Source organism: Doryrhamphus excisus, linkage group LG1 (assembly GCF_037039965.1).
Source record: "Doryrhamphus excisus strain RoL-2023G ecotype Guam linkage group LG1, RoL_Dexc_Guam_v1.1, whole genome shotgun sequence".
NCBI classification, from domain to species: Eukaryota; Metazoa; Chordata; class Actinopteri; order Syngnathiformes; family Syngnathidae; genus Doryrhamphus; species Doryrhamphus excisus.
In genome coordinates this window covers 2265058-2287312 of record NC_136357.1, presented here as the reverse complement: position 1 = coordinate 2287312, position 22255 = coordinate 2265058, and the positions used below count along the sequence as shown (strand labels likewise).

At 38.2% G+C, this 22255-nt stretch overlaps 1 protein-coding gene across 2 annotated transcripts in view; it reads right to left on the bottom strand.

Moving 5' to 3' along the window:
- The window catches only part of b4galnt4a (beta-1,4-N-acetyl-galactosaminyl transferase 4a), a 148453-nt gene that overhangs the window by 23736 nt on the left and 102462 nt on the right, over window positions 1–22255 (bottom strand). For both annotated transcript variants that reach the window (XM_078793182.1, XM_078793167.1), the window contains exons 5-7: window positions 21445–21535; window positions 20252–20352; window positions 16461–16528 (exon numbers count right to left, since the gene is read on the bottom strand). In XM_078793182.1, the coding sequence (XP_078649308.1) occupies window positions 16461–16528; window positions 20252–20352; window positions 21445–21535 (260 nt within the window). The remainder of the gene's footprint in view (window positions 1–16460; window positions 16529–20251; window positions 20353–21444; window positions 21536–22255) is intronic.

The following is a 22255-nucleotide window of genomic DNA, read 5'->3' as shown; positions in this document are numbered from 1 at the left end:
ATGCTGTTTCAAAATCAGAGAACGTCAAGCGAGCAGCAGGCTCTGTGTCTAAAAAAATATTTTTTTTTTGCTAAAAATGTTGCTATTTGGGCTGCACGGCAGTCAAGTGCTTAGCACACAGACCTCACAGCTAGGGGACCAGGGTTCAATTCCACTCTCTGCCATATCTGTGTGGAGTTTGCATGTTCTCCCCGTGCATGCATGGGTTTTCTCCGGGTACTCCGGTTTCCTCCCACATTCCAAAAACATGCTAGGTTAATTAGCGACTCCAAATTGTCCATAGGTATGAATGTGAGTGTGAATGGTTGTTTGTCTATATGTGCCCTGTGATTGGCTGGCCAGCAGTCCAGGGTGTACCCCGCCTCTCGCCCGAAGACAGCTGGGATAGGCTCCAGCACCCCCGTGACCCTCGTGAGGATAAGCGGTAGAAAATGAATGAATGAATGTTGCTATTTGCTGGTGGTCCTGGAAGGTAACACCATACGCACATACGGTATTGCCACCATTCTGTAATAAATCATAGAGGTTAGCCACTCATGAATACCGCTCATCCCTCAGAGTGGCTGTTGAGACGCCATTCTGCCAACACAAGTACCATTTTCAGCTCCGGGAACCCCGACTGACCTTTTCTAAATGATTCCTCCATACTCTGTCTACTGAACGCTGCGAGCATATGAGCTGTGGAATATTTTAACAAATAAATATTATAATTCCTTTCACTTCACGTGCGATCAGATAGAAAAGGACATTATTGAAAATGTCAAAAGTGAGTAATTAGAATGCTCCCCATCAGGTAAACCCGAGCAAACGTCAGCAACAATGTCGTATGAATACATTATTTCATTTGTCATGTAATGGGAATGATTTATTTCATTTCAACATGCATCAGATTACAATTGAATGCATCACATAATCAGTTCACAGTTCCACATGTCCAAAAAGAGTAGGAAGAAGCAAAGCTTATTAAATCCTACCCCTCCATCTGGCACTTTTACAATCAGTAACTGTTACATTTGTTCACTTCCTGCTTTCTTAATTTAATTTAATTTAATTTAATTTAATTTAATTTAATTTAATTTAATTTAATTTAATTTAATTTAATTTAATTTAATTTAATTTAATTTAATTTTAATTTTAATTATTTTTGTCGCAAATCAAAGTTTTTTAAGTTAAGTTTTATCTGCCACCTTAAATAGGTGTCTATTATTTAGTGTGAGGATTGGGCAAAGTCTTACAAAAAACAAAACAGAAAAAAAACCCACTATGCGGAAAGCCGATATCACAGTTAGAACCCAAAGATGAAAAATGAGGGTGCAAAACAAAATAGAGTACACCATATAGGAAGGGCAACGTGAGTGTGCGAGCTGGCTGTACTCGTCTCCTTGTGATGGATGATGCAGCGAGCTCGGGATGAATAGAATGAAGACACACGGAAATGAGTGGGAAGAAAGATGAAAGGAAGAGGGAACAGCAGAGGAACGCTAGAAAACAAAGAAATAATTGTTATAATACTTTTTGTGCCTTGACAATTAGCTTCAGAGCTCTGTGACACACAAAAGAACAAGTGAAGGGCAAATGAAAGGCAGTGGAGGAAGATAATGGCTGTTCGCATGTGACCATGGATGAAAAGAGGACACGGAACAAAAAGTCTAATTGCCTGACTAATTTGCAGTTTGCATTTTCTCGATATACTCTATTCCACACATTTCTACTTGGAAGCTTTGAGATAGCACCTTTCAAGTGCTGGCTTGTTTCTATTATTCTTTTTTCCATATTGATATTTTTTCCAAACAACCATTCACACTCACATTCATACCTATAGACAATTTGGAGTTGTCAGTTAGCCTAGCATGTTTTTTTTGTATGTTTCAGGGAGAACATGCAAACTCCACACAGAGATGGCCGAGGGTGGAATTGAACTCGGGTCTCCTATCTGTGAGGTCTGCGTGCTAACCACTCGCCCACTGTGTAGCTCTAATTCGAATATTCATTCATTCATTCATTTTCAACCGCTTTTCCTCACAAGGGTCGCTGGGGGTGCTGGAGCCTATCCCAGGTGAGGTACACCCCGGACTGGTGGCCAGCCAATCACAGGGCACATATAGACAAACAACCATTCACACTCACATTCATACCTATGGACAATTTGGAGTTGCCAATTAGCCTAGCATGTTTTTTTTTGTATGTTTCAGGGAGAACATGCAAACTCCACACAGAGATGGCGGAGGGTGGAATTGAACTCGGGTCTCCTAGCTGTGAGGTCTGCGTGCTAACCACTCGACCGCTGTGCAGCCCAAATTAGAATATTCATTCATTCATTCATTTTCTACCGCTTTTCCTCACAAGGGTAGCTGGGGGTGCTGGAGCCTATCCCAGCTGTCTTCGAGCGAGAGGCGGGGTACACCCTGGAATGGTGGCCAGCCAATCACAGGGCACATATAGACAAACAACCATTCACACTCACATTCATACCTATGGACAATTTGGAGTTGCCAATTAGCCTAGCATGTTTTTTTTGTATTTTTCAGGGAGAACATGCAAACTCCACACAGAGATGGCCGAGTGTGGAATTGAACTCGGGTCTCCTAGCTGTGAGGTCTGCGTGCTAACCACTTGACCACTGTGCAGCCCTAATTTGAATATTGTTGTGTAAAATGTTACGAGAAGTAAATATTATTAGTGTCTTTCTTCCAGTGTACCAGTCTCAAAATGCTACGCTAATGCTACGCTACCCATTTGACCAGCTGGCTTCTGCCACTAACTGTTAGCTATTAGCATGTGGCATCCTCTTCATCCTCTTCATTCCACTCTCAGTTAGAGATCATGTAAACTGGGACATGGCAGACAGAACCAAATATGGCAGCCATCAGTTTATGTGCGGTTAATTGGTTCCAGAACTGAAATCAAAATATGAATTTCCGCAACACAGGATTCAATGTTAATATTATGCCGATTTTTCGCTCCTTTGTATTGAATTGTGGACTCCTATAGAGCAGCTGCACACAATAACCTGCACAGAAAACGTTCTACATTTGTGTTTCTGTTTGAATTTATTCCACCTCCGGGCACGCCCACTCTGCTATGATTGGTCACACGCCCAAAGTGCTTCCTAATTACAAACCCACTTTCTAGTATAGTGGGTATAGGAGTTGATAATGAACAAATAAAGTCTTTGGAGAGCTAATTTAGCTCACGGTCCACTGGCTGAAGAACCCTGACTTAGCGTGTATGAACTCAGAGCGGTGGAGCTCAGTAGAAGCCGAACGTGTGGGCTTGCATCCATGAGAGGCACTCATTGTCGGATACACTTTGTCAGACGCACTGTTTGTGCTGTTGAGCTCCGAAGTTGGGCGTGAGGACGCAACAGTTTTGCAACGCCCTTTGAAAACTAACTTTTATTTTATTTCAGGGCTCGGTTCCGAATGTGCAAACCTCATTATCTGAAACTTTGGCATCATTTGACACAATAATATAACATTCTTACTACATTTGTGGGTCAGAAAAGTGGAAAAGCACAACAAGTCCCATTCAATAAATTGAATATTTACAGTTGGTAAAATTGCCCCTAGTGACCTATATAACACATTGCATAACTCTTATGCTGCAAGGACTCGACACGGCCGCTAGCTGTCAAAGCTAGCAAGCGCTATTGTAAGGGGTGATTGTATCTGGAAGTGTGGATGTCGGCTTTTTCAGCTGAGAGACAAACATTTCCAAGACAGCTGCTGGACTCCGACTGTCGAAGATATAAAAATCTGTGCTCGGGCCACGGAAGCTCTTTGTTCCATAACAAAATGCATCACGAAACAAGAACAGAAGAGCAGACAGAGCACAACAGACGAAAGTGGTGATGATATACTTTAGGCCCCGCCAAAAAAAAAACCAAACCCAAAACAAACCACAATGCACCAGCTGTCTTTCCCTCGTTCTCCGTCAGTACATCCCCAAAGTATCCTCCGGCCTCAGCAATTTCCTCATTTTCGTTTTGCAGCTCAGTTTCTAATTAATGCTATCTGACTGCCACCTCTGCCCGATTTCGCCGCCTCCTCTCCACAACATTAATGATCGCAGTGTTTAGAGCTGCCCCAAGGAGATGCACAAACTTCACTTCTATTCCCCTCATAGTCACCCCCCCGCGCCCCCCACTCCATTTCTCATGCATCCCTTTAATCCATCAGAGAGCTTTCACGCTGTTCTCCCCTGCAGCCTCCACATATCGCCTCTCCTCCCTTCATGTCGCCCTAGTCCTCGTCTCATGGATCTTGTCTCCAGATTTGTGTCTTTTAACATTCTCTACTGGTACCTCTATCTACTACATTCCAAAGTATCCAAGAATCCAAATACAGTATTACAACATAATTACCGTCAATAACTTTTTCCTCTAATGCAGCATAAAGATGTCATCCTGTGTTTGTTGCTCATCACCAGGTTGCAATAAGAGCTTGTTATCGTGGCCAAGTGCTGCTTGACTTTGCATCAAGGTCACTGCTAAGAAAAGTTCTTCTATAAGACCGATTCATCTTCTATTTACCGTATTTTCTGAACTATAAGTCACTAAGGTGATTGTATGCAGAACTGTTGCCAGCAAAGCATACTGTGGTTTGTACAGATAAATTAATGAATATTATCAGGCTACTAATAGTATTTCTATTGGGGGCACTTTTTTTTTAGGAAAAAGGTCCTATAACTAAGACTGCCAAATGATTAAAATGTTTACTTGATTAATCATGTTTAAAAAATAATAATCATGATTAATCGCCATCTAAAACGTGAAAATTTTTCTGGATTTTATTAAAAGAAAGAAAAATGATGACACAATTAGCGTATTTTCCGGACTATAACTGGCACTTTTTTTATAGGTTGGCTGTTCCTGCGACTTATACTCCAGAGCGATTTATACCTGGACACCTTTTCTGTTCATGTTTATTTTTTGTGTAGCTTAATAACCATTGTGTTAGCATATCTTACACCTACGTATTCAGCCTGTTCTATATTCTTTTATTAATGTTTTGGTCAAGTAGTAAAATAAATTACCCGCAAAAAACACGGCTTATACTCCAGTGCGACTTATGGATGTTTTTTTTCTACCTAATTATGCATTTTTGGCCTTGTGCGACTTATACTCCGGAGCGACTTATAGTCCAGAAAATATGGTAAGTTATTATTTAAACCAAAACTACTATTTATAGCAGAAGATATGGTAATGGTAATGTCCAAAAGGAGTAGGAAGAAGCAAAGCTTATTAAATCCTACCCCTCCATCTGGTACTTTTACAATCAGTAACTGTTACATTTGTTCACTTCCTGCTTTCCTAATAATTTTTTTTTTTTTTTACATTTTTTAATTTTTAAATTTTTTGTCCCAAAATATGAATTGTGGGGGGTCGATGTGTCATTCGGACTTGACTCTTGTAATGACATGTAATAAGACTACATATGGCATATGTCATTTTCACAGACTGTAAGTTCAATTGCTGCTGTTAATTTTTCACTGATGTAATTAAAGAGCACCAGGTGTGTTTGAATACTCCATAACGGTACATAAAAGATATTTCCAGTAATGCAACATGTCATTTGTGTGCCGCCATCATTAACATCTCTGATCCCGTCTGGCCGGAATAAGCTGTGTTAATGTGCGGTGAAGCTCATGCGCTGCTGCCAACCAGACGTCACACAGTCTTTCACAGCTCAAGAGATGCACATCAAGTGAATAATCTGATTGCACACAAGCCAACACACACCGTCTCTCACATGTGTCAGCGGGCTCTCATCATTTATAAAGCGACGGCATTGAGTGAAGGCCGTAGAGCAGAAAGCGGAATAGAAGAGTCAATCGAAAATGATGGTTTCATTCTAATCCAGACGCTGTCCAAACAATTGCTTCGAATAGCTAAAAGTTATAAATACATTTAGAGTTGAGAGTTATAGTAGTTGAACTTTAGGCTTGAACTTATCACAAACAAACAATTAAGACAGAATATATGGTTTGAGTAGGACTGTTATGATAAAAAAAAATTCTGGACGATAATTGTCCTACAAATTATTATCGCTAATTGATATTATTGATGACATTTTTTGAGAATTGGATTGTTAGAAAACAAAAAAAACACATGCAGTTATTCTTAAACTAATGTAAGGTGTCTGCTGGACCACATATTTGTGGTGGCGGAATAAAATGCAATATGTCCGATGTCCTTCAACACATATTTCTTCACTCGGTACTGTCTGTAAAACATTTGTAACATTTCCCAAAATATAGTCTTTTCAACCATATTGAATGGTTACATTTTTTATCAGGGCCGAGATTTGAACCCAGAACCGCCTTGATTGATGCAGCAGTGCTAACATCCTCCATCAGTATTCCTATGATGAAATATTCAGGTACCAAATTGTGCTATCCAGATACAGATACAGAGTAGAATACTCACTGGTTACTTTTATGTTTTTCTCACTGTTTTCTCATAGACTGGCCTTAAAGCGCTTTATCCAACGATCGTCGACATAAGGAGAATTTCTATTAAACGACCTGTGTGGTGAGAAGCTCCACCTTTGCAGTAAGTATGGGAATAAACAATAGAGACACAAGAAGATGATAGAAGAGGAAACGCACAGATAATTCAACAGAAGGACAGCGCCAGGACTGCTGAGAGCGTGTGCACGGACACACACAAGCACACAGGGAGGCGAAGGCGTAAATGTCATTTCCCCCAGTTTTGGAACTCTCTTAAAATGCCAGCTGCAACATCACAGATAACCTTGGAACGCTCATCCATGTTCCGACTCAGCACGCCACTGTCAAAGGTCAGCTTCCGTTTTTTTTCGATTTCACTCCTTGAGTAGGAACATGCAAAATCACCCTTGTTTGCAAATGTGTGTCGAAAATATCACACTTTTTTTTTTTTTTATCACACAGCCTTGAGCGCATCACTTTGTAATATTTTTTTCAAAATATTCCTCCAGATCTTCGATCTTCTTATTGTGTGGAAATATGGGGTAATAACTATAAAAGCAATCTTCACTCGCTAAATGTACTGCAAAAAAGGTCAGTAAGGATAATTCATAATGGCGCCTACAGAGAACATACTAACTCCTTATTTCTAAAATCACAAATACTTCAACTTGCTGATATAGTTCATCTTCAAACAGCTAAAATAATGCATAAGGCTAAAAATAACAAATTACTTAGAAATGTCATCCAATACTTCTCTACAAGAGAGGAGAAATATGATCTCAGGGAAGAAGTACATTTGAAACACTTCTATGCTAGGACTACGTTAAAAAGCCATAGCATTTCAGTATGTGGAATCAAATCAATAAAAATAAAAATAAAAATAAAAATAAAAATAAAAATAAAAATAAAAATAAAAATAAAAATAAAAATAAAAATAAAAATAAAAATAAAAATAAAAATAAAAATAAAAATAAAAATAAAAATAAAAATAAAAATAAATTATGAAAGCAGGAAGTGAACAAATGTAGCAGCCATGTTGCTAGAATGGCAACACAGATCTCTTGTACAATATTACTATATTGACAGTTAATATAGTACCCATTATGTCCTTGGATCGTCAAATCACCTTGTACTTCGCTATGTGACAAAAAAAACAAAAACAAAAAAATTTAAAAAATACAACTTAAAACTTAAATTATATTAGGAAAGCAGGAAGTGATCAAATGTAACAGTTACTGATTGTAAAAGTACCAGATGGAGGGGTAGGATTTAATAAGATTTGCTTCTTCCTACTCCTTTTGGACATGTGGAACTGTGAACTGATTATGGGATGCACTCAATTGTAATCTGATGCATGTTCAAATGAAATAAAACCATTACCATTACCATTACCATTACCATTACCATTACCATTACCATTACCAATTGTCCATCAAATCCTACCAAGTTGCATAAATTGAATATCAAATGTGACGTTATAGTATGCAACCACGGCGTCATGTCAATCCTCCTGGTGCTGTTTATACAGCCCGAGGCTTCAAAAAAGGTGTCAGGGAACAGAGATAATATTTGGGTTATCTGGGTTCCTCATCTGGCTGCTAAAGTGTCACCTGTGACACCGCTGTCACAACACCTAGCAGGCACCGCCAAGCTATAACTTCACAGGAATGAGCAAAGGAGCAGGCGCCTAGATCCACAAAGATGAGTTGTTTGGAAATTCAACTTTTCAAACAGTTCACAAATGCTAAATAAAAAAAAAAAAAAAAGAAGTGCATTTTATGGATTCACTGAAAGTAACTCCGTAGCCGCATTGTTTGAGGTCATCTGCATAATCTAAACCAGTGAGACAGATTACTGCCAAATTTGTCTGATGCGTGTGCGCTGCATCGCACTCTTATTCTAAATTCACTACCCAAAATGCAATTACCATCATATCTCAACACCATTCACTGCAAAGGAAGCCCGATTTACAGACACACAATGAGGACTTGATGGAAAACCGTACTATGCAGGGCATTGCCAGTACATCTACATGAAATGACAACGGAAGAAAATATACACAACTTCTAAACACACTTCTGGAAAGACTTTTCCACAAATCCTACCTTGCTTTCTGCTCTGGTGCGCAATCATGATAGCATATAAATTAGCCACCTTCCCCACAACTGTCCCCACAAGGTTAGAAGCATGGAATGATTATAAAAGGTCTTGTTAAGATGAATGACTAACATTTACGTTGAAACAAGACCCCGATTAATCAGTTTGACACACATTTACTTGTGCTTGCCTGCTACAGAAAGATATAAAACCTTGTTAATATGCAGGTTTTGATGCAAATCAGCACCTCCATATACACAAACGCTTAATAAGTTTGGGATCACTTGTAAATTTCTTTGTTTTCCAAAAAAACCCCACATTTTCACTCATTTCACAAACTTTTTTCTCCATTTCACAAACATTTTTAACCAATTCACAATTAAAATTAATCAGATGATTTTAAAAGAACGATCGACATTTTCGCATAGAGGCCTACTATCAACAACTGTCAGTCCTCTGCATCAATCTCCTGGTATGGCTGCTAATCCAAGTTCATCATTTTATAAGGCTAATAGATTATTAGAAAAGCCATCTAAAAATCTAAACTAAAACTAAAATTTCTTACCATGCTGTTAACTACTCCCTTCACAGAGCAGCACAAACTGGGTCTAACAAGGACAGAAAAACACTGCACAACCGTACAAGAAGACACATATCTGAGAGTGTGTAGTTTCAGTGTCAGTATCAACAGTGAAGCGATGACTTCAGGATGCTGGACTTCATGGCAGGATTGCCAAGATTATTAGAAAACACATCTAATAAATCTAAACTAAAACTAAAATCTCTTACCATGCTGTTAACTACTCCCTTCACAGAGCGGCACAAACTGGGTCTAACAAGGACAGAAAAACGCTGCACAACCGTGCAAGAAGACACATATCTGAGAGTGTGTAGTTTCAGTGTCAGTATCAACAGTGAAGCGATGACTTCAGGATGCTGGACTTCACGGCAGGATTGCCAAGATTATTAGAAAACCCATCTAATAAATTTAAACTAAAACTAAAATATCTTACCATGCTGTTAACTATTCCCTTCAGAGAGCGGCACAAACTGGGTCTAACAAGGACAGAAAAACACTGCACAACCGTACAAGAAGACACATATCTGAGAGTGTGTAGTTTCAGTGTCAGTATCAACAGTGAAGCGATGACTTCAGGATGCTGGACTTCATGGCAGGATTGCCAAGAAAAAGAAACATCTCAGACTGGCCAAAAAATGTCAAACTTTTGAGCGGTAGTGTATAAAAAGTCCCAACCGGTCGAGAATTAATATTGTAAAACCCATATCCTACTCGTAGCCAAATGTTGTTGTATGGTCATATCACTTCGTACTTTGGTAAGTGACAAAAATAAAATTCAAAAAGAAAAGAAACGAAAAAAAAAAACTTAAACTATATTAGGAAAGCAGGAAGTGAACAAATGTAACAGTTACTGATTGTAAAAGTACCAAGTACCAGACCATTTGTTTTCGCCAGGAAGGTAACGTGTTGCGAGGTGACGCAGGACTGTGTCCAAGGTCATCCTTCTTGGCTGGGTTGGATTGCATTGTGAAGGGGTTTATTCAGTTTTAAGATCAGCATTGCATGGTGATGCTTATGTAGAATCGAAGGTGCACCTGACGGAACACTTCCTGACTTTCAGGAACCCATTACGTCCTTGTATAGTCATATCACCTTGTACTTCGGTACGTGACAAAAAATTAAATAAAACATAAAATAAATAAAAATTAATTAAAAAGAAAATACAACTTAAAACTTAAATTATATTAGGAAAGCAGGAAGTGAACAAATGTAACAGTTACTGATTGTAAAAGTACCAGATGGAGGGGTAGGATTTAATAAGCTTTGCTTCTTCCTACTCCTTTTGGACATGTGGAACTGGGAACTAATTATGGGATGCACTCAATTGTAATCTGATGCATGTTCAAATGAAATAAAATTATGACTTTGCACAAATTCGCCTATCGCAGTCAGATCTGGAACCACGATAAACGCGGGATTACCATGTATTTGTTTACTCACATGGTACAATATGTGTGTGTGTGTGTGTGTGTGTGGCATGAGTGAGACTTCTGACAGGTGAGTGAATGGTTTCCAGTGAAGCCCTCAACAGCGCTATGTTTCATTCCCTGACAGTATGATTCAGGCCTACAGCAGCCATTAGTCACTGTTCACTTAACTACAGTTTGTTGTGCAGCTCCGATGATCCGAGACACATAAATAAACACACTAAAGCACGAGACGAGGAAAAAAGTAAGCATTGCAATACTCGTCTAGTCTCGTCTGTGTTCCACCATGACCGGTTCGGCTCCACTTCTCTTAAGCTAATTAAATCTGCCAATGTCATACTGATATAGGACGACAGCACACACAAAGGAAACTTTGATTAAGACTGTGGAACATAACAGAGACCAGAGCCTCAAAGGCGCCGAACGTAGAGTTCCAGCCTACAGGAAGAGTGGAAATTGGCTGCATTAATTTGACTTCTCATTTAGAAAAAGACTTTTCCTTTCGATCTACATGAGTGGCATTTTAACACCACACAGTGATAACAAATTTAAAGCATGACAAAATCCGAAATCAGTACAGAAAAAAATAATAATAAAGCAAAACATATGATGAAATATTTGTTTTCTGGATAGCTACCAATAGTTTTGAAAATGTGAAGTGCAGGAAGGCAATGATGCAAGTGATGAGAGAATAAATGCAACAAACACCTTTGGAAAAAGAACCTGAACTAAGCAACAGTCAATCCGGCATCAAAGTTATGGAGGCTGATGGGTTTTTTTTTTTGTTTTGTTTTTTTTAAGGGGTATGAAAATTTTAATTCTACAAACGCACATAAACAGAGAACTCTCAGAAGTCGAGACTTTATTGTTATATCACCAATTTTCAGCTTCATGAGCACATAAATGAATAAAATTGGATGAAAATTGGGAAACTGGATGATGACCATACAACCTGTGACTCCGTTACGCTCAGAACAATATTATAACTAATAAAAATGGAAGAATTTACATTTTAAAGGAGAGCTTTGTTTAATATTTAAAGCTTTCTGACATAGATGGAACCTTCCCAGCGTGGTCCCCGACAGTTAATGAAGGCATCATCTATCAGCGTGGTCTCAATGTAAAAAAGCCATGTGGCGATTTGATGAACATGTTGCTCCCCAGGCGACTCAGCACAAAATGACCCCCCCCCAAAAAAAACGCTTTTTAAGTGACAAAACAAGATACTCCATCAAGATTTTTTCGGATAAATGTTTCAAAGTGACAAACATAAACACACATGCTAACATAAACCTTCCCCAAACTGCACAGCTTGTTGCTGTGGCGTTTTCCTGTGTTTGTTAGGTGACTCAGCACAAAATGACTCTAAAAAAATGACACTTTTAAAGTAACAAAACAAGATACTCCATCAAGATTTTTTCGGATAAACGTTTCAAAGTGACAAACATAAACACACATGCTAACATAAACCTTCCCCAAACTGCATAGCTTGTTGCTGTGGCGTTTTCCTGTGTTTGTTAGGTGACTCAGCCCAAATTGACAAAAAAAAAAAGACACTTTTAAAGTGACAAAACAAGATACTCCATCAAGATTTTTTCAGGTAAACGTTTCAAAGTGACAAACATAAACACACATGCGATCATAAACCTTCCCCAAACTGCATAGCTTGCTGCTGTGGCGTTTTTCTGTGTTTGTTAGGCGACTCAGCACAAAATGATTTAAAAAAAAAAATGACGCTTTTAAAGTGACAAAACAAGATACTCCATCAAGATTTTTTCAGGTGAACGTTTCAAAGTGACAAACATAAACACACATGCTAACATAAACCTTCCCCAAACTGCATAGCTTGCTGCTGTGGCGTTTTTCTGTGTTTGTTAGGCGACTCAGCCCAAATTGACAAAAAAAATAAAAGACGCTTTTAAAGTGACAAAACAAGATACTCCATCAAGATTTTTTCGGATAAACGTTTCAAAGTGACAAACATAAACACACATGCTAACATAAACCTTCCCCAAACTGCATAGCTTGCTGCTGTGGCGTTTTCCTGTGTTTGTTAGGCGACTCAGCACAAAATGACTTAAAAAAAATACGCTTTTAAAGTGACAAAACAAGATATTCCATCAAGATTTTTTTTGGATAAACGTTTCAAAGTGACAAACATAAACACACATGCGAACATAAACCTTCCCCAAACTGCATAGCTTGCTGCTGTGGCGTTTTCCTGTGTTTGTTAGGCGACTCAGCACAAAATGACAAAAAAAAAATGACGCTTTTAAAGTGACAAAACAAGATACTCCAAGATTTTTTTTGGATAAACGTTTCAAAGTGACAAACATAAACACACATGCGATCATAAACCTTCCCCAAACTGCATAGCTTGCTGCTGTGGCGTTTTTCTGTGTTTGTTAGGCGACTCAGCCCAAATTGACAAAAAAAAATAAAAGACACTTTTAAAGTGACAAAACAAGATACTCCATCAAGATTTTTTCAGGTAAACGTTTCAAAGTGACAAACATAAACACACATGCTAACATAAACCTTCCCCAAACTGCATAGCTTGCTGCTGTGGCATTTTCCTGTGTTTGTTAGGCGACTCAGCACAAAATGACAAAAAAAAAATGACGCTTTAAAAGTGACAAAACAAGATACTTCATCAAGATTTTTTCGGATAAACGTTTCAAAGTGACAAACATAAACACACATGCTAACATAAACCTTCCCCAAACTGCATAGCTTGCTGCTGTAGCGTTTTCCTGTGTTTGTTAGGCGACTCAGCACAAAATGACTAAAGAAAAATTATGCTTTTAAAGTGACAAAACAAAAAAAATTGAAACATTTCTGGAATCGCGTCAAAAGTTAGCTTGTGCTAGCTTTCGCGTGCAGAAATTCCGTGTGTCGCTTAGCTGGACTGTGACACGGGATGTAGGTCCCATTGAAAATGAATGGAATAGAGGCGATGTTGCAACCTGTGTGTTATTCCTTAGGTTTTCCAAGCTCTAGCTATGAAAATATTCCATTGATAAGTACTTTTTGGAAATTAACTTATAACGGTCGGGTCTGGAAGCAATTAACCTTTACGATCTGTGTTGTTGTCGGGCATGACACGTTCCCATCAATGTCCTCAAAGCCCCTTGGATTTTTTTTGCACTTCATCTCTATTTTGCATTTGTCATGTGTCACAATATTGTCTTCTTATTAAATACTATTTAAAACATTAGATGCCAGGGTTGTAGCTAATCAGCCACTAATGGCCGTGCTGAATGCTGGCATGGTCTTTGCCCTTTGAAAGACGAGCGAGTGACTCAACATCTGTCCATGACCTTATTACATAATGTCGTTGACCTTTTCCAACCCCTTTAAGATGCAAAGCTGAGCACTTGGGTCGGAGACAGCAAAGGCAAAACTCTGTTATCTGTACATAAATATTCCAAACTCAAAATAAAAAGCATACTTGTAGTGACTGTAGAAAAAAAAAAAGAACCAATACTGTACGTACGCCCACAAAGAAGAACATCAAACAAGATTTTGCCTAATTATGCTCACATCCATTTTCACGGTCGCTTTGAAGCACTTCCCCTTCAGCATGTAATACGTTGCAGCATTCAGAAAGACCTAAGTCACCTTCTACCATGACCTGCAGCCTGGAAAACCATATTTTCACAGCCGTTTCATTATGAATTATTTATTATTAATTATTTATTTATTTATTTATTATAGTATAATTTATTTATTAATTTATTTATTATAGTATAATTTATTTATTAATTTATTTGCTATAATATAATTTGTTTATTAATTATTATATATTTTTATTTATATATAAATATATAATATATAAAAGACAAAATATAGTTTATATTTTTATTATATATTATAATGTATAATAATATAATATATTATATATATCTATAAAATATATATATTATATAATTATATATATTATAATATATAATTCTAATATACAATTCTAATATATAATTTATTTATTTATTAATTTATTATGAATCACATTACACTCTGGGTGGTATTGAAGAATGAGACTGAAGATGAAGAGCAGAGGGTCATACTGTTGATAGAACGTGTCATCTCTACGAGAACAGTCAATTTGATAACAAAAACATGCCCCACATATGCAAAATAGAAACGCATGCACAGTGGCATTTATTTATGAAAAAAAGGAGGTTAAGCCACGATAGTGCTTTCAGTGTATTACTGCATTATCCAGTCGAGTACAAAACAATTCTTTTTATGTACAAACCGAGCGCAGTTCAAAGCTTCAAAAGTGTTGCGGATGGTTTGAATGGAATACAAAGGTAGGATAATTAATACATTCATTTCTGCTATAACGACGCTGCTCACTGACACCGCATGATAAAATGATATTTGCATTAAAGAAAAAAAGACACACATGGAAACGGCGTGGAAACAATTTCCTCCCATATGCTTACACTGAAGGCTATTCGGAAACCGTATTCTATTATCAACTAGTGTGCTCATGTTCCACATCACCACTTTAACAGAGAGCAGTGCTTCCCAATTATTTTCTGTCACGCCCTGTCCCGGGAGACCTTTTTTTTTCCACAATTGCTATTGAGAACCTGATAATATTTATTTATTAAACCATTACACGACTTGCTTGCACAAACATCATCCAAGCATGAATAAAAACAATATACTGAAAGTTCTACCGCTTCTTATGCCCTCTGGACACATAACCATGCCCAAGATTTGAGAAGCACTGACATACTGTAAAGGAAAGTCCTAATGTAGCTTGACACATTCAATTTACTGAAATGATGCAAGCAAGTCTCTCAGTCTGGTACAATATTGTATGTAATGGTAATGGTAATGGTTTTATTTCATTTCAACTTGCATCCGATTACAATTGAGTGCATCCCATAATCAGTTCCCAGTTCCACATGTCCAAAAGGAGTAGGAAGAAGCAAAGCTTATTAAATCCTGCCCCTCCATCGGGTACTTTTACAATCAGTAACTGTTACATTTGTTCACTTCCTGCTTTCATAATATAGTTTAAGTTTTAAGTTGTATTTTCTTTTTAATACATTTTTATTTTTTATTAATTTTTATTTTTATGTTTTATTTAATTTTTTTCATTTGTTCAACATTTGTTCACTTCCTGCTTTCATAATATAGTTTAATTTAAATTAATTGTTTTTTTTAATTTTTTTTATTTTTTGTCCAGTACCGGCGTACCGGAGTACGAGGTGATATGAGCATCTCTTGTAGAGAAGTATTGGATGACGTTTTTAGCTAATTGGTTATTTTTAGCCTTATGCATTATTTTAGCTGTTTGAAGATGAACTATATCAGCAAGTTGAAGTATTTGTGATTTTAGAAATAAGGAGTTTGTATGTTCTTTGTAGGCGGCATTATGAATTATCCTGACTGGCCTTTTTTGCAGTACATTTAGCGAGTGAAGATTGCTTTTATAGTTATTATCCCATATTTCCACACAATAAGTAAGATATGGTAGAACCAGAGAGCAATAAAGAGTGTGGAGTGATTTCTGATTGAGAACAAATTTTGCTTTGTTCAATATTGAAATATTTCTGGCCACCTTATGTTGTATATTTGTAATATGAGGTTTCCAGCTCATATTTTCATCTCTTGTGAAGAGAAATTTATTTTCCTTCACTGGTGGACTGGTGGACGTCTATCAGCAAGTTGAAGTATTTGTGATTTTAGAAATAAGGAGTTAGTATGTTCTCTGTAGGCGGCATTATGAATTATCCTTACTGGCCTTTTTTGCAGCTCTATGTAGCAAACTAGTCTGTTGGCTTTCTGCTGCATCATTTTAAGAAATGTAGAGTTGGTTGAGGTTCATTTTAGAGAGACCAAACTCCTTTTTTTTTTTTTTCAAAAGTATGAATGTCACAGGTACTTACTGTACAGACTTGGAGCACTGGGACCTGAACTTGCTGAACTCCCCCGGAGCGGTCCATTCTGTACCCAGCTGCAAGACACAATCCAGGACACACGGATGAGATGGATGGTCCATACAGAAGCAGCCGAGCAGGGAATATGACTCATGGAAGCAATACAGAGGAGAGAGTATGCCTCGTTGCATGCTGGGAATTACAGAAACATTGTGCTTACTATCCATTACACAGCAACGCTGTTCTATCTGAGGAACACACGTCCAATGACAATCTGTATCCTTGTTGGAAATGGATAGATAATTCTGGAAAGTGAAAAAGTACTATTTTACTACCTCAGTGTTGTGATCTATATATGCGTTTCTGGCATTTTACTTTAATGCTTGCAAGCATGCAAGAATAGCAACTTAAATATATTACAAATTCCTCAGTGCACATCATTATTGGTTAAAGTTATTCACAACCCACATGATTTCAAACTGCTTTCTTTGTTAATACCGATGCTTGTCTCTTGACAAAATGTGTTTTATTGTGCATACAGAAATTGACTTGAGCATGTACTGGAAAACTTTAACTCTCCAAGGCTACTCTTAAGTTTTTATGATGTTTTGATGAGCTCACTAGTGGCAGTGACAACTGCAGAAAGTAGAGCATCAGGATCTCTTCTGAGAGTTTTTTTTTTTTCCTGCTTTAGAGGAATCATCATTAAAACATGCGTAACTTGCAAGACGCTGTTGGTTTCTGCCAAGAATCAGCACACCTTCTGTGCACGATGAAGGATTTTGACAGATAGTAACGAAGAAAACCAGAACATCAGCAGAACTCGTGCATCTTTTTGAGGCGGAGAAACGTTGCAGCATGAATATATAAATGGCTAACTCTCCAGATACGGCCTATGCAGTGGTGTGAACAAGTGTTTTTTTTTTTTGTCACTGGTAAAAAGTTTCAGATCATCCAAAAAAGTTCAAATTAGTCAATGACAACACGTGTGTGGAAAAGTCACTGCCACCCTTAGCAGCGACAACTGCAATCAAGCATTTCAGATTCACTTGCAATTAGGAATTTTCGAGCATGGAGCATGAAATGACGTTTTTAAGGTCATGCCACAGCACCTTGAAAGGATTTAGGTCAGGACTTTTGCTTTTCCAGCCATTTAGAGGACGACCCGCTGGTGTGGTTTACATCATTGGCTTAATGCAGAACCCAAGTTCGATTCAACCGGATGGGCGGCTACGGTACTTCAGGGTTTTCTGGTAGGCAGCAGAATTTATGGTTCACTTTATCTTCCAAAACAATCTTGCAAAACCATCAGACTACCACCACCAAGTTTTACTGTTGGTATGATTGCCTTTTTGTGAACTGCGACATTACGGCAAATATAAATGGGAACACACCTTCCATAAAGTTCAGCTTTTGTCTGGTCAGACCAAAGAGTATTTTCCCAAACGGCTTGGGAATCATCAACACGTTTTCTGGCAGGCAGCAGAATTCATGGTTCACTTTATCTTCCAAAACAATTTTGCAAAACAGCCCTAGACCATCAGACTACCACCACCGAGTTTTACTGTTGGTATGATGGCCTTTTTGTGAACTGCGACATTACGGCAAATATAAATGGGAACACACGTTCCAAAAAGTTCAGCTTGGGAATCATCAACATCAACATCATCTCTTTCTTTTGGAATCATGACTCATGAACACCAGCCTTAGCAAGTGAGGTTCTTTGGATATTGTTGGGGGGTCTTTTGTGACCTTTTGGGTGAGTCGTCACTGCGCTCTTGAGGTAATTTTGATTCGCCGGCAAATCCTAACAAGGTTCACCACTGTTCAGTTTTTTCACCAATTGAAGATAACGACTCTCACTGTGGTTTGCTGGTGTCCCAAAGCTTTAAAACCTTTTCCAGACTGATAGACGTCAATTAACTTTTAACACAGAGCCATATAGGTATGGATTTTTATATCCCTTAATGTTTCAAAATAAAGACTGCATTTTGTGTTGTCAAGGCTGTAATATCGGCATCGGATGAGAAGTGTATATTATTATTATTATTATTATCATTATTTATGATTATTATTAATTACGATTATTATTTATGATTATTATTATGATTATTAGTTCGATTCCACCCTCGGCCATCTCTGTGTGGAGTTTGCATGTTCTCCCCGTGCATGTGTGGGTTTTCTCCGGGTACTCCGGTTTCCTCCCAGAAAGCATAAATCGAAGCATTATTTCGACCCTGGGCTGCACGGTGGATTAATTGGTTAGCACAGAGGCCTCACAGCTAGGAGACCTGAGTTCGATTCCACCCTCGGCCATCTCTGTGTGGAGTTTGCATGTTCCGGGTACTCCGGTTTCCTCCCACATTCCAAAAACAAGCTAGGTTAATTAGCGACTCCAAATTGTCCATAGGTATGAATGTGAGTGTGAATGGTTGTTTGTCTATATGTGCCCTGTGATTGGCTGGCCACCAGTCCAGGGTGTACCCCGCCTCTCGCCTGAAGACAGCTGGGATAGGCTCCAGCACCCACTCGACCCTTGTGAGGAAAAAGCGGGAGAAAATGAATGAATTATGATTATGATGATTATTATTATTGTTATTATTATATAAAAATTCTATTAATAATTGTGATATTAATTGAATATTGATATTAACATCCCTAAAAAGAAAAATTAAAGCAGGGTCGCTGCATTGTGAATATGAGGGATAAAAACGTGTGTACAATATAAGGCTGTGCTCCAACTAGTTCATCCATGCTGTGCTGGACTTGGTCCTGGCCTTGGTTCCCCATATCTCCGTCCCCTGCTGGTCTGCACTCACACTGAACATTCAGGCTTTGGCTTTTTTGCTTGTCACATTACAGTCACTACACATGTAGATGGAACAGTGTCGTACCCTGGCCCACCTCTTCCAATGGGCCAATGGGCACGGATCAGTCCACTCCCACTGGAGCATGAATGGATTGGCCTAGTGAGAGTACATGGATTTTCCAAAATGTCTTAATTCAATAACAAAACAAACATTTTCTTGAAAGACTTATATCTTTTTTTATAATAGTAAAAGGCAAATGGGTCACATTATGACAACACGTGCGTGGATCCAGACATTTATTTGGGAAGGCAATGAGTCTCTGAAGAAAGGATACGAAACAAGGCCATCCGACAGCACGTAGCTACCTCCATCATATTTCACCACTGTTAAATGCCACATCAATATTCACTGCTGACTAATTAATCTCCGTTCCGGCAAAAACCTGGTGACTGTCACATCTTGTTGGAATCGAGACCGTTCTACAGCTGGACCTTTAAACTCTCAAACACACTCGGGTAAAGCCTTTCTTATGTGGCAGTTTGACCTCAAGCATCGCTTTCTTTGTGAATTTATTCAGAACATCTTACTCGGGAGACTTCGTTAATGAATTTGATTGGCATAATTTTTTATGGATGTCTGACGCGACATGGAAAAGGAAAGACGGTTCATGAAAAAATGAGTGTTTGAGGTCTTTTTGGTGTGAGGTGAATGTGAGATTATTAAGGAAATCAAAGGTTAAATGTTCAGTGCCCTTCCTGTTTATGGTGTGTACTCAAGTACTGACACAACAGATGATATTCCATTATGCATGTTTTCTGTTCAACCAAACAGCAGCTGCTAGACGAGTTATTTCCCGTATCTGCATTGTGTCCACACATCCTGAGTTTGAGTCTAAATATCAAATCATTATCAAGCCTGCAGAGCATCAAAAATAGTAACAAATACAAACACATATGTACTTAAATCTTTAGTTGCCAGTTTATTCCTTACCTGCCCCACAAAGGCCAGCATCCGGGCGTTGAGGGGGCTTTCGTCAGGACTGAGCCAGAACTCTGAATTATCATCAGATGATACAGAGAACTGGAAATCCCCTGAGAAGAAAAATCGTAATATTGGTCATTTATGGTAGTTTATTTTGCACATGAGTAACTATTCTTATGAATATATATTTTTCTGAAAGCGGGACATCGCAAGAAAAAAATTTGTAAAAAAAAAAAAAAAGTTGTAATTTTCCACGTCCATCATCCACAATCCTGATGTGAGACAAGAACATGTTTCCCTTTTTTGTGAGTTCTCGATAGCAGACCAAAATTATATATATATGACCAATATTTTGGTCATTTTGTAAGCATTACCCAAACATCTTTCCTGGGTGCATTGATATCACAAAGAGCACAGCAACGTTATTTCCTACCACTGATCATAGTAATGGTTTTATTTCATTTGAACATGCATCAGATTACAATTGAGTGCATCCCATAATCAGTTCACAGTTCCACATGTCCAAAAGGAGTAGGAAGAAGCAAAGCTTATTAAATCCTACCCCTCCGTCTGGTACTTTTACAATCAGTAACTGTTACATTTGTTCACTTCCTGCTTTCATAATATAGTTCAAAGTTGTTTTCAATTTAATTTAATTTAATTTAATTTAATTTAATTTAATTTAATTTAATTTAATTTAATTTAATTTAATTTAATTTAATTTAATTTAATTTAATTTAATTTAATTTAGTCACATACAAAATAAATTACCCGCAAAAAATGCAACTTATATTCCAGTGCGACTTTTTCTACCAAATTATGCATTTTTGCCCTTGTGCGATTCATACTCCGGAGCGACTTAAAAAATACAATATTCACATTTTTAAGCGGATATGTTTTTACAGCCAAAAACCAAACTGGAAGGTAATGTAATTAACAACTAAGGTTCTTCCATTTGTCTCCCAGAGTGTTGATGCTATTCTGTTGCCATAGTAACACCATCAGAAAGTGTGTTTTAGGACACTGGAGGGAGATTAGCATACAAGATGTCCGTCCTAATAAAATGTGCATCGGCTTTAGCAGTGATCTCCAACCCCTTGGAATTTGAGGGATGTTAAGATGGTCTATATTCATTTGAAGGACACTGGCGCTAAGGCCCACAGTGACTGAAAAGAGATTCGATAATAAGATGACCTGCTTACCATCTCTGTAAGGGTGAAGGAATCCAAAGATTCTCAGACCATAATTCTTCCACTTCGGAGCAACTGCCAGCTTCTTCACGGTCGTTCTGGTCTGCAGAAGAAAGCATAAATCGAAGCATTATTTTTCGACTCTGGGCTGCACGGTGGTCGAGTGGTTAGCACACATGCCTCGCAGCTAGGTGACCCAAGTTCGATTCCACCCTCAGCCATCTCTGTGTGGAGTTTGCATGTTCCGGGTACTCCGGTTTCCTCCCACATTCCAAAAACATGCTAGGTTAATTGGCGACTCCAGATTGTCCATAGGTATGAATGTGAGTGTGAATGGTTGTTTGTCTATATGTGCCCTGTGATTGGCTGGCCACCAGTCCAGGGTGTACCCCTCCTCCTACCTGAAGACAGCTGGGATAGGCTCCCATATGAGGTAGAAAATGAATTAATGAATGAATATTTCGACCCTCAAAAAAACAGCAACAATAGCCACGTTTACATGAGGAGTTTTTGTCTTTCCGAATGACCTTTCCGAAAGCTGTGGTATACATGGAAAGGAATATTCAAATTTCGCGTCTCTACATGCACCGCTATAATCAACCAGAATAGTCAATGGGGCATGCCCAGTAAAACGTAAACACCAACATCAACGTTATTCCCGACCTGGTTGTGAAAAAAGTTAGTACACGATGTCGATGGCGGCTCTCACAGAGTCCATCAAACATGAAACCCAGGATATGAAATATTCTTGTATTGTGCAACAAACCATGCAATGGACAGAGATGACTACTTACATGAAATGTGCACAACAGAACATGATTTA